At 49.9% G+C, this 13,488-nt stretch overlaps 1 protein-coding gene across 2 annotated transcripts in view; it reads right to left on the bottom strand.

The window, feature by feature from the left end:
* SEMA3E (semaphorin 3E) overlaps positions 1-8,201 on the bottom strand; it is a 103,349-nt gene extending 95,148 nt beyond the window's left edge. The window contains exon 1 of one of the 2 annotated variants that reach the window (XM_081957237.1): positions 8,126-8,201. Coding sequence is in view for 1 of the 2 variants with exons in the window: in XM_081957235.1 (XP_081813361.1) it covers positions 7,661-7,874 (214 nt within the window). In the remaining variant the exon portion in view is untranslated. Of the gene's footprint in view, positions 1-7,660; positions 8,098-8,125 lie in introns of those variants that run through there. The other variant, XM_081957235.1, reaches the window with a different exon arrangement.
* Between the last annotated feature and the right edge of the window lie 5,287 nt (positions 8,202-13,488).

The following is a 13,488-nucleotide window of genomic DNA, read 5'->3' as shown; positions in this document are numbered from 1 at the left end:
CAGGAAGACTGTGGGTGGATGTTTTAGCAGTTGGAAGGAACTGGCACAGAACTTCTTCTTCTCCTATCGAGAGCTTGGGAGGCTCTTATGAATATCACGAAAGTCGTTTCCGTTGCAGAGGAAAAACCATTGGATTGATTCATGCGGAAGGGAACGTCTTTCCTTCATCCACCTCTCCTTCCCATTCAAATGGCCTGTGGATTTACTGTCTGAAAAGCAGGACCCTGTAGGAGTTGTGCTGGTTTTCAGATCCATAAAACAAAGGACCAATTTCAGTGTCATCTTTGTCATTAGAACAAAAGAAACGGCAGATAAAATAAGATGCTAACTTATTAACAATTGTTATAACCAAATTCCATATGCATGTCTCTTCTGGAATTCCCTGGATAAAAACTTCCCTATATTTCCCTACATAGTCAAAGGAATAGATTATAACCAGAAAATCATAGAACATTTTGTAAATTCAATGAACTGTGGCAAACATTTCCTACAAGTTTTGAAAAGCCGTTGTGAGCCAGGTTAAGAACACAGTTTGTCTTCTCAGTTGATTTTTTAAAATGTTAGAAAGAAAAATTGTTTGGATCCTTGTCAAGATTCTAAATGTCTGATTATCATTCTTGTTTGCATGCAGATTGTCCTAAAATGTCCCATTCTCAAACATCTGAGTCTATGTGCATGTGTGTGTAGCATGCATGTGAGTGTGTGTGTGTGTGCAGAAGTCTATATCTGCAGGCAAACAAAAAACATGTGAACCACCAACTCAGTGTAAATCAAGATACTGTAAATAAATGTGCAATTGTCTGTATAAGCCGTGTGAATAATTATAATGTGTAGAAGCCATCAGTAATTGACTGAACTGCCAAAGGAGAATTAGAATTTGTCACAGCAGGTTCCTCGAAAATAATACCGAGCATTTTGTGCCACTTCCATGCTCTTATAAAAGCCTGAGAATTCCAGGGTTTTCTCTCTCGGGAAACCAGGAAACAATGGCCCGGAGGCCCCAAAGGACGGGGCTGGGAGGTGCCTCCGACGGGTCTCCCTTCCATTACTGTGCTGCTCGCAACACAAAATCAGAGATGCCCTCCGGTCAGGCTCAGTTCCTGAGTTCCTGCATCCGTGCACTTTTGTGAGCAGTGTTGGTGACTTTGTCTATTGCTGCTTTCTTGCTTTCTGGTATTTTTTTTTCAACTTCTCTGTTTAGCCAACAGCCCAATTCCCAGGTAATCCCCATTTAAGGTTTAATCAGGGGCGACCTGCTTAGTGTCCAAGATTAGCCATTGTATGGGAAGTGCAGCCCCTTTCGTCCTACCTGCCTTTTGTCCCATTGCCCACGTTGTCAAGGCGACTCCCTCAATGTACTGAATCTGTCAGAACTGTGGTCCCAGAGCTAGGCTTTAACTTCTCGGTGGTCTCATGAGTCAAAGGTGCCCTGCAGTCAGGGAAAAAGGACCCCCAGCCAAACCCTGGCGCAAGCAAAGAGAGTCCCTCCATCAGTGGGCGTGAGCCCTTGGCCCAGCGCTTCTGGGCTTCTTCCACTGATTAGGCACAACGGAGCTGCTCCCATGGAGCTTCTGATGTATTAAATGCACAGGGAGCTGCCAAGGCCCCACACAAGGAGCTGATTCAGAGGTTGGCCCATTCGGCAGTGGGAAAAACAGCCCAGGTCCCCTTCCAGGACTTTTCAGCTGCTTGAAATATACAATCTGGGAAACTCCTTTTAGGCACGACTGAAACTCACATGCCCACCAGGCCTTTTTTTCCCTTTTAAATCCTCCTCCGTTTCGTTCCTTAAGAGTTAAGGGTTTTGACCACGTGGTTCTGGCCACCATTTTGACTTTTTCACACAGGCTACACACACACACACACACACACACAGAGAGAGAGAGAGAGAGAGAGAGAGAGAGAGAGAGAGAGAGAGAGAGAGAGAGAGTTTCAAAACTACTAAGGACACTGCAGCATTTGCTTTAGGGCTTTCCTGTCGTGCTTCCTTGCCTGTGTGATTTGGTTTACAGTGTCCCAGGATTCAGAGCTGCCTCCGTAGCTGGAGCCCCTTTTCTAACAGGTCCACTCTGGGGCTCTGCTTGCTCTTCCAGGGCCACCATTGGCCGCTTTGGCTATGGATTCCTTGTTGCGCATATACCCTACTCAGTTCCCCCCCCAAAAAAACTGGGTTGTGTACATGCATACACACAAACACACACAAACACTCTTTAGCCCCAGGCTTCATCTTTACTGAGCCCCATATATGACCCATTAAATTTCAAAGTCAAGGCCATATATCAGATTCACCAAACTGTCTCACTCCTGCGGCTACCAAAACGGTTGCTTCCCCCATTCCCCCCCCCCCACTCCCAATAGGTCAGGGTGGCCTCTGGTTCGATGCAGCAGGTCCCAACCAACCATGCGGTTTCCACGTCTCCTTCTCTTCAAAAAGTGCCCACAGGGCCTCGCCTGAAGATGCCGCTGCTTGATGGGGCAAGAGTAAGGAGGCCTGGGTGCAGTGACAGCGCATCTCCCCTAATAATGTCCTCTTGAGCCTTACGTGAGTGTAAACACCACCTACTATTCCTGCCTCAACGGAGATTAAAACAAGCATATTGCATCCATCCATGCATAAATGTGATAGCAAAAGAATGTTAGGATGAGTAGAGTTGTGCGTAAAACATGGGAGCCTCACTGCAGACCACCGCAATTATGGGAGGTGAGCCTTCAGGCCAGAGAACTTGTATGCCGTCTTTCTCAAAAGTGATCTGATGAAGTCAGGTCAGCCCCGAGGTTACTGCTACATGTAGATCAGTTTGCATCTGTTATACTGCTATTGACACGTCCGGGCACGTAAATTCAATACTATCCATTAATCCTAGATAATCGCCCAAGGCAACGGTTAGGAAAAGAGTCGCGACAAGATGGAACTTAAAGTTATTTCCAAAAAATTCTAATATTTACAAATTCATTGCCAAGAGCTCTCAAGGTAACTGAGAAAGAATAGCTGGACAATTAATGAGCCTTTTCCTAGTTCTTATATCTACATAAAAGAAATTTAAAACAATAGTTTAAAAAATTACACGTGACAAAAGTACTTTTGAGTATCTCACATTTCACAATTCATTGTCAATGAAGCAAGTTCCAATAATAGGTCACTGGACATCAACTATTATGTTAAAAAATCCAAGCAAAAGAACCATTTCATCATTAAATAGAAGACTTTGTTTTACATTCTTTGCCCTGTTCTTGAAAACACATGAACTGAAATATTCAGCCACCATATCGGAGTCTCCCTGAGTTAAACGGTTGCCAGATTGCCAGATTCCTTGTTGCTTTGGTGACAACAGCACAACCCACTTCCTGCGAGCCTGCTTCCCTCAAGATGTTTGTTTGCTAAAAAAAAACCACTGCCAATCCAATCAGCAACCTTGTGATCGCCGAGTGGTCTCCCATTCAAACTCTAGTCGGCCTTGTTAGATCAGCCAGATGCATAGCTGAAATCATGTGAAGCTGAACGCCCATTCAAGCACCTTTTGGAGAAATGAAGTGTGTCAGGGACGCTTCATTTGAATCCTGCGCTCAAAAGATAAGTCAATATTCTCTCCTTCTAGAAAGACAGATCAGAGGTGCAGTTCCAATAAAGCAGATTTATGGAAGCCTCTTAGGACAACCCGATTCATGCAGTGGAAATCCCTTGGAGGAAACTGAGATCTTTCCTGGGCAAGAGAAGCTTTCCATAGGGCTTAAGGGTGGGCCAGAGGGCGCTCCAATATGAAGGATATTTCCACACAGCCCAATAAACAAAGCCAGCCTCCAGGCATGCCTCCCTCCTGCCTTGGGAGGGTCCCTCAGTCGATGCTGGGGGATTCCTGTGACTCCTCCAGCCCCCCTCCCCCGATGGCCTCAATGGGAGATTCAGACTCTCCATTTCACCAGGGCTTCTCCACCACCACCCACCCCGGCTGCTATGAACCCTTCCACCCCTATTTTTGCAGTGAGGGGGAAAATCCCACTCACTCGATTAAAAAAAAAAAAGGGTGTGTGTGTGTGTGAAATCCTGATTCTCCACAGCCCTCGACAGCGGAAAGCTCGGGCAGCCCTGAGAAGCAGGACGAGCCCCCCTGAGCGAACTCTTCCAGGGGCTCTTCCTGCACTGGGGCCGAGCAGGAGCCTGGCCAGAGGCAGAAGCTCAGTCGCTGCACGGAAATGCAAGAGACCAGGGCCCAATCCCTCACCACCGCAAGGGCCCTAAACCCACCCTCCGTCTTCACAGCAGCCGGACAAGCAGGTGTCCCTTCAGGCAGCTTCCGGGTTGGCCTGGCCTCCATCAGGTAGCCACCAGGTGAATATCCAGCAGGGGTTATCCTGAAGGAGATGCCGAGCCTCTTCTTCTGCCTCCCTCCCTGGGACCCCCTGAAGGCAAAAAGCACCTGGGCTGCCCGCAGGGTCTGACTCGGATACTAGTCCTCAGTCTGTTGTAGGAAAGTTTTTGGACTGGGCTTCCCTCCTCCCTGGCAGGCCTCCCTCCCCAGAAGCACAGAAGGCCAGGACTACCGGCCCCAGGGGTTCAGAACACACACACACACACCCCAGCAGGCCAGCCTCTCCCAGGGAGAATGCCCACCACCTCCCTGATGCCGAAGGACGTGGGATGGAACGAACAACCAACTTGGGAATGGGTCAGCTGCTCTTTCCTTTGGTTAATGACTGTTAATCTACAAGCTTTTATTAATGTTAGGCACGAAAACGTACGCAGAACTCTAATGAGAGCCATTGCTAGAGTGGTTAAGACATCAGGCTAGGAACTGGGAGACCAGGAGTTCTAGTCCCCTCTTAGCCATGAAAGCCGTCTGGGTGACTTTGGGCCAGTCTTTCTCGCCCCAACTCATCTCACACACGGTTGTATAACTTTCAGCTAGTCAAGGGTGTGTCATAGGGAGCCAGTCAGGCCTGGCAGATAACACGAATGCAGAATGCAAAAATGCTAGGAGAGATTTCATTCCGTGGCGTTTCCATCTCCGTTTGCAGCCCAAGGAGAAAAGAGCCAAAATAGAGTCAGTTCAGCTCTCTAATCGGAACTGATTGTTGAACATTACGATGGCACCGGAGTTGAAATCAATCGTTTTTGTGAATCATCTGATTGCAGCTATTATTCCCAGCAAGGGTGAGAAGTTCTGAATGGCTGCTGGGGTATTTTGGAGCCCCTGTGAATGTAGAGATCAGGAGTTACGGGGGTGAAGAAAGGCAGGGAGGGAGCCTCAATCAGACCCGTCTTCTTCCCAGGGACAAACTCTGCCACGGTCCGTATCCTTGGGCAGAATCAGCCCCAAAGGAACGTTGCTCCGGCCACCCCAGGCTCCTCTCTGACCTGGAGGAATCAGGCTGCCTACAAGGCTCACCAAGGCTCACCAAGGCTTTGCCAGTCACAGCCAGTCTACACTGATGTACACACAGTACTTCCAACAAAACAGTGGCATTGTGGAGAATTCATTTTATCTCCCTCCCCTCCCCTCCCCTCCCCTGCAGGATTGCAAGGCAACCTCCACTGCAGACCATCCCTGCTCCATCTTTAGCCAGACAAAGTCGGTGGGGTTGAGAGGATGGGTTTGGGCCAAAGCGATGCCGTGTGTTGCCTTGTAGGGTACAGAGGGGTCCCTTGACACCCTAATTGATCGACTGCCTGGTCACCTCTATTTCCAACTCCCCCCCCCTCCCCTGCTAAAGCAACAGTTCAATTGCTAAAGTACCATTACAGTTCCTGGAGTATTCCTTGCAAAACATTGAGGTATAATTACACTGTGCTCTCACATTGTGTTTAACTCAAAAAATACTTACACAATAGACCAAACCATAACAACATGGGCTGTAAAAAAAGGAGAAGTTAAGACTGAAGTCTAGAACAGTATGAAAATTCAACCTCTCAATATTTCACTGATCTTCCTCTCAGAAATCTTTAATAACCTATTTTCATAATTACACTCAAAGGTACTTTTTGAGTTGCTTCTCCCTTTCCCCTGAAGTCTTCAGAGATAGCCTAGTTACTAAGTGAAGTTTTTAATTTCTTAGTGAAGAAGTGAAAGAAGATAGCAATTATTCTACATTTGTATGGGGAACGCTTAGCAGTTTCTACAGTGTTCAGTTGATGCTCTTATTGTAAAATGTAAAGGCTGCAATATAAAGTGAAGAATACTTTTTATCTCTTTATAAAAGAATATATTATTCCTCTTTGGTAACACCCGTAATAGAACAGTCTGGGCATAGTTGTTAAGGCATCAGGTTAGAAACTGGGAGACCATGAACTCAATCTTAGGGGCAGAAAGTCAGCCGGGTGCCCTGGGCCAGCCATTCTCTCCTAGCCCCAGGAAAATGGCAAGGGCAAACCACTTCCAAAAGAAACTCACCAAGAAAAGTGCAGGGAGTTGCCCAGGCAGTTGCCAAGGGTCAAAAGACCCTCTGGAAGGGACAAAAGAAGCCGGAAGTATTGTGAATGCAGCCGCCTCCCTCCCAGTTGCTGACAAACTCTGAAAAACAAGCCAAGATCATGTTGCCATCATCAACAATTACGCCCAAAGGGTCCCACCTGCACCGAGTACCGTCCAGCTACCGCACTGGGGGCAGCCCTTCGTGGAATGCACCCCACACCATTTTATACTCAGATGAAAGCCCCCCAGCTCTCTTTCCCCTCCGCTTCATGCGCAAAGAACTGCAGTCAGAACAGCCGAAACTCATCTGGATGCAAAGCCAACAACCAGGCAAGGCCCACAAATGGATATACTCAGCACTGCCGTTTAAGTGGACGTCCCTCCTGACCCCTCCAGCAACCAACTCCGCCCCCCTCTGCATCTTCACAGGACAATATTCATGGGAATAGGTGGGGCTTTCCAATGAAGGTCTGCTCTTTGGACCTTTAAGTCCCACCTGTTGTCCTCACGGATTGTACCACCGTCCATGCAATTCCCCCCTCCCCAGAATACCGAGGTGGGGGGGGCTTCAATGGGACTCCAAGGAATGAAAAACGTAAAGCTAAAACAGGTGAAGGGTTGCAAGGGGCACGGGACACGGACCAGTTATCTTCTGGGTTAGAAGCCAAAATGACTAAACAAGGAAAGAGCCCCTCTGGGGGGTCAGAGAAGCCTCTTGTCAAATGACGCCAAGACCTTGGCATGAAATCGAGGTTGGGCACCGGGAGATTTCAAAGGCCCGGACTCAGCAAGAAGTTGCAGATGCGGGGAAGAGCAGGGCGAATCCCCCATCCCCAAGAAGGGAAAAATGAGAAAACCGCCAGCTCCGTAGAGGCAGGGAGGTCCGTCCCCGTCCCCGTCCCCCCCATTTCCCCCTGTGGGCAAGGCCATCCCGCTGGCAGCTTCTTCATCCTCGGAGCCCCTCGCTCCCTCGCAGGATTATTCCTCCGCTCCAAGGATCCCGGCCCCCTCGCCCCACCTGCTCCTTCGGCCCGAGCTGCGTCCCTCCCGCACAGCAGCCGAAGTTGGCGGGCGGTGGAAAGAGCCCCGCTAAGCGGGGAAGAAGCGCTGCGCTTCCCCCTCGGCATCCGGAGCGACGGTGCGCAGCCTGCAGAGAGGCGCCTTCGCCCTCGGGCTGGACGGAGCCTGGAGAAGAAGCTCTGCCGAGCTCCGAGCGCCACTCGCCCCCCTCGGGAAGCGCCGCGCCGCCTTACCTCTGTGCGCCAGGCGCAAGCGGGGCTGCCTGGTGCCCGCCGCGTGGCCTCCACTCCAGGCCTCCAGCAGCAGCCCGGCCAAGGTCAGCAGGAGGAGGTCTCGGCGGGCCATGCCGACCCCGGAGCAGCCCGGCCGCCCTGCCGCCCAAAGGGGCTCTCCGGCCGGCCTAGGGAGGGGAAGGTCCCGCTGGCGGTGGCCCGGACGCCTACGCATGGCGAGGGCGAGGCTGGCGGAGGGCGTCGGGGGGGCCCCGCGCAGCCAGCATCCCTGCCGGCTCCTCAGGCCGCCTCCTGCAGAGGGGAAGGAGGGCAGGCGGGGGGCGTCTTGCGTACGAGCCCCGTCTGGAGAGACAAAGCCCGGCGTCTCTGGCGCTGCTTATTCCCGGCTCGCTCCGGCAGCTCCTCCGCCGCACAGCCGAGCCCGCGGGAGGAGGAGAGAAGACGCGGCCGCTCGCCGGGACCTACCGGGAAGCGCCGGGGGCTGCCCGCCGCTCTCCCCGCCCCCCGCGCCGTCCTCCCCGCCGAAGTTGGCCTGGGGCGGCCGCCCTCCCAGGCACGTGCCGAGACGCCCGCCCGAGGGCCGGCCCGGGAGCCTCCCTGCCTGGCTCTCCCCCGGGGAAGGCGCCGCAGGAGGAGGGGGAGGAGGAGGAGGAGGACCGGCGCCTCCGACCCGCCAACCTCCCCGCCTCTCCGCGGCCGCAGCAGAAAGGCTGGCGGGACGGGACGGAGCCCAGCGAAGGAAGCCTCCCCGGGATGGCGAGGAGGGCTTGGGTGGGGGAAAGTGGTCGCTCCGGGGGCGGCTGGCGGGAAGGCAGGTCCGGGTGGCGCGCGATGGAGAGGCGTCCTTCCCTTTCCTGCGCCCCTCCGTTTTGGTCTTTCCAGTTAGATCAAACAGAACCTCTTCCGAATGGCAGGAAAGCGAAGGGGGCGATGATGGGGGCGCCCACCGGGTCCAGGGGGGACCTTCAGGGAGAGGACAGAGACGACGCCTCGAGGGCCCTTCATCCAATCGATCCGCTTGGAGATGCCAGGACTGTAGATTCGAGGCCGAAGTGGCAGTGAAAATGGACCCTGGTTGTCCTGCAGCTGAAGGGCTCTGGCCCTGGACGAGGCCGCTTCGGCCATTTCTTAGGCTTTTACCGGGCCTTTATTTGTGCCTAACTCCAGACGGCGCCCATAACGTTCTTCCCAGCCAGGTGGGTTGGGCGGACTCCCCCTCCCCCCCAAAACAAAACCAGAAGCAGCTGCCATTAAAATTCTTTCCTCAGATAAATAGTTAGAGAATAATCTTTTTAGTTGGTCAAATGATAATATTTTATTTCTAAGTTGTGATGCTATTTCCTCACCATGTCCGTTTAGATGATATTCGCCTCCATTTTTCATTTTAGTTTTTATACACTATAAGGCCTTAAAAGCACCCATTAAAATGCCTCATTTTAAAAATTAAGCTGGAGAAGAGAAACGTAATAACCCAACAGCTGAGCCTCTTTTGATTTTGAAGAGATTGACTTACAGACATATTGGTGTTTTACATTTCCAAAACAACTAGCTTGAAACATTATTCAGCCCAAGCAATAGAAGTTAGTCTCGGTTTAATTTAACCCAGCAATGGTTTCCAGAGATCACCTCTACCTGAAGCAGTATTGGAAATTTTTTGTCAGTTTTCTCCACCCAGGTGTTCAACCTGTTCTAAAATTTTAGTTATGCCCCCCTAGATGTAGTAGACAGGGAATTATAAGAATAACAGCTAAACCATTTAACTAGCTAGACACCGCCACATGCATGGGAATCATTTTTAATCATTTTTCACCATTCTTGCTTTTTCCGATTCCATCCCTCTGTCCCAAGCTAATTTCTGGGGAAAATTGGAAGCCGCCTTGATTGACAGATGCTTCATTTATTGCTTTAAGTAATAGAAATGTAATCATTACATGAAGTTGGGAACTCAATAGGAGTGAGAGCTAAAACTCTTAACTTCAACTACCACTTGTAACTACTAACTGGTTACAATCCACTTAGAAGTTTCAGTGTCTGCTTTATTTGCCCTTTAGGTTTCAAATAGCAATGACTGACTTTTCTCCCTGCGTGTTGCATCTCTTGGTTTAGTTTCTCCATAGGAAATGAGGCTGGAGGGAGAATGTGAGAAAGGAATGGCCTCTGGGGAGGGACTGGGTGGAGGGCTCTCCCTTCAAAAAAATGATAATAATTAATAATGGGTAGGGCTTTCCCAGCTGAAATGCAAGCATGCTCCAGGGGGCAGACTTCCTTCAGGCAGGGAGGAAGTGCCCCGAGGAAGTGGGGGGGGGACGGGGGGGGAACTGGCCAGCCTCCCATTGGCTGGTCTCCTCAGGCACCTGCAGACAGCCGTAAGGAGGGAAAATCTGAATTCCGCTTTCCTAGGCTCTCATCAGATTCGCCTCGGATCCCTTCAAGAAGCAGCTGTTCAGATTGACAGTCTTGTAATTGCCCCTTTCCTTGCTGTCCGCTTCTCAGAAGACGGTGAATTCAGGGTCTCTCTGTGAAGTGCCACGCTTGCCGCGACAGGCACCTGTTTTCCACAGAGCCAAAACCACCAGTGTTGGGACTGGCAACCGGTTCTCTGCCCTAATGATTTCTTCCAACAACCAGTTCACCAGATAAGCTCGGAAAGTTAACAGCCGGGTCTCCCGAAGTGGTGCCAACTGGCTGAATCCCACCACTGAAGACAATGTGGCCTCAGTTACTGTAATTCCAGGGCTGTTCGAATTCTGTTGACTTCATTTTCACTCTTAGGCTGATTTATAGTTTGCAACTCACCACTTGCAGAGTTTAGATCAGTTCTTTCCAAAAAATCTTGCGAGGAATCTTGGCAGAAGTGGGCTAGATGGATGGAAGGAAGGGTGTCTTTGGCATTCCTCTCCTACTTAGTCATGATGCTTCCTGGGTGTTTTCCTGAGCTGATACTTAAGCATACATGAGATCAGTCGTAGGCGCTGGGAGAGACGAAGTGCCCACATAAGTGACCCATGCTTCGTATGGGTAGCTCTCACCCTTTGTTGTTGTTTTTTAAAAAGGACGGCGTTACATTCATGTTAATTCCCAGGTTAATTGTCTGGTGCCTTGGCCTGAGCAATTTAGGCAACTGGATAGCAGAAAGCTACTGGAATGGATGGATAAGTCTGGCCCAGGTGAACGAGCGTGAAATTGCACAGTCGGATGAGGGGATCATGATGGCTAATATGATCAGGGAATTGTGACCCCGGGAGCTAAGACGGGCCAGTCCTAGTTAGCATTTGGATGGGATTTCTCCATGGACAACCACAGCTGTACCAGGCTCGGGAGTTTGAAAAAAAGGTTCCCAAAGAAACTATTTCTGTAAACTGTAAGCAGCACCAGGAATTGTTGGGAGTCTGTGGCTCCCCGAGCCATGATGCCTGCCTCCATCTGCACCTCTGTGGATTGGGATGGGCCTGTTGATTTCAGCCTTGGCATTGATGTTGGATGAAAGATGTAGGATGATGTCTCCACCCCCCTTCATTCATTCCTCCATCCCAAATTAAAAACAACAGCAAACGCTCTCTAGCTGAGAATCGCCATAAAGTTCTTTGGAGCCCGAAGGGGCTGCACTCCAGAATATTCTGCTAACCCCCACATGCTGGATGGAGGGAGGGATGGGCTGCCCCCACACCCAGGTTCCAATCCTGCTTCACTGCGCGAACATGGGTGAAACATGGGTACAGAGGCTGATCTCCAGAGGGGCGGCTTCAGCCCAAGATAAATAAGGCAACTTTCCGTGACAGTAAAACGTTTAAGCCTTCCTGCATCTCGATTAAATTTTAATTGGCACATAAATGCAAACTGACTCACAAGGGAGGGGAAAGAAAACATATTGATCTCATAGTAGCAGAAACCACTTGGAAAATCATCCCCAGTTCTGGTACTGTCATTAGGAAATTCCATCTTCTCCTATAGGAGACTTCCAAAACATGAAAAGTTTTGAATGAAAGTGTTTCCTCACCGTGCTGTCAATATGAATCAGAAGCGTCACTCCTAAACCGATAATTTGTTTTTTTTCATGGCTCTGGAAAGCTGCTTTGCTCTAGCAATTGCCATCATTAGCTGCTCCCTCGTTTTGATTTTCATCCTGAATCCAAACGGTCTGAGGTAAACACAGTTTGCTCTCCAGGTGAATTTAAGAGGCCCAAAAACTCTTAATTACAACAGCAGGATATAAGACAAGCTATAGGGAGTCCTCAGTGTCCAATAAAGCAAAGCAAAAGAATGTCTTAGCCAAAGAATGGAGATTGGAGGCATTGGCCACCGTGAAATGGTGAAGCCGCGAAGGATTCGCCTGACAGGGCTTCTCAATCTTAGCAGCCTTCACGTAGGCAGACCTTCTGTTCCTCAGAAGTTGCTACCGTGGAGGAAGCTGGCCTAAGAAGTTGGTAATCCTGTGGCCGAATCCATTTTGTGAAGGTGGGGAGTGAGTCCCCTTCTGCTCTCGTAAACGGAAGAGCCTTGTGAGAATGACAATATAGTCTTCCTCACTTGCTACTCAAAGCTACGTCAGCACACAAAATAAAAGAAAAACAGCCTTGCAGACTTGCATTTATGACTATCACGGCATCCTGCGGTCTTGTGGTCGCCATTCACACTCCTCGCAACAGATACGACTGAGTCACAACAGAGTCAACAGAGAAAGTAAAATAAGTCATGGTTATGTGATTGTTCGCTTAGCGACCTTGGCTTTGCTTAATGAACCAGAGGGAAGTAAGGCTGTGGTGGCCCTGTGTGTTTTGATCAGCCGCCGTGTTGCCAGTGCCCCTTGGGGTGGCTGGGGGGAGAACTACCGGCAGAAAAACCTTTGTTCTCCACTTGGGTTTAAATGCCAGGAAGAGGGACGCAGCCTATTTCGGAGAGCAGGTTTCAGAAAGTGATTCTGAGAAGCAATGCTCTCTGGCAATAGCCCCCCCCTCCCCTCCATTCTTCCTCTCTGCCCTTTAAAAGACTCGTCCAAACGTACACGGCACGGAGCAGGTTGGTTGGCTTGGAACAAGTGGCTTTTCAGGGGCGGCCATTACAATTTTACAGTCTCTCTCTCTCTGGGGAAGAATTTGTCCCTGCAGCATTAATTATTTTTTAATTTAATGTTCCTTGAAACTGTTGTAATTGGTTTGTTTTATTGCTTTGTTGCTTTGAGGCAGATTGTGAATAACCTACATTATTGGATATTAAATTATTTCTTATAAGCACTTCTAATAGCTGGAGTAAAACAATGCTGAGGAATTTATGTTGAGGAATTTGAACGTAACAGAAGCAATGCAAACCAGTCAGTTAAAGCAGTAAAACAGAAGATTTAAAAGTTCCCAGCATTAGATATACACCTGGGTTGGTTATAAATGCTGGAAGATGGCCAGTAGCCATAATGCCCGCCCCCCCCAAAAACCCCAACCTTCCTTATCAGGATGGAGAGAGAAAGGGATCACTTTCTGAAGTCGGAGAATGCGAGATGAGCCTCCGCCACTCAGTGCCCTTGACGGGGAAGGCTCCCTTGGGGCATCTCAGCGTCATCGGCAGGCCAGCCTCATTCCAACTCAGGCCACTTTGAGACCCCCGCCCCTCCTGGTCAAACAGCATCGGAAGGTGCCTAATAATCTCAGTGGCTGAATTCTTATCCTCCCCCCACCCCCACCCCCAGTGCTCTCTGACCTACGATTGTCCGTGCCATGCAAAGATACTTCCATGAGTTTGGGGGACAGAATTGTGCTTTTTTCTCCACTTCCAACTCCAGACAGTATTAGAGCTGCAGTTTCCATTTTGTGTCTCTTTTTGAAAGTGGGGGGGGGGGG

This window comes from Natrix helvetica (genome assembly GCF_964273705.1).
Source record: "Natrix helvetica genome assembly, chromosome: 6".
NCBI lineage: Eukaryota > Metazoa > Chordata > Lepidosauria > Squamata > Natricidae > Natrix > Natrix helvetica.
This window is presented reverse-complemented; position numbering and strand designations above follow the sequence as displayed.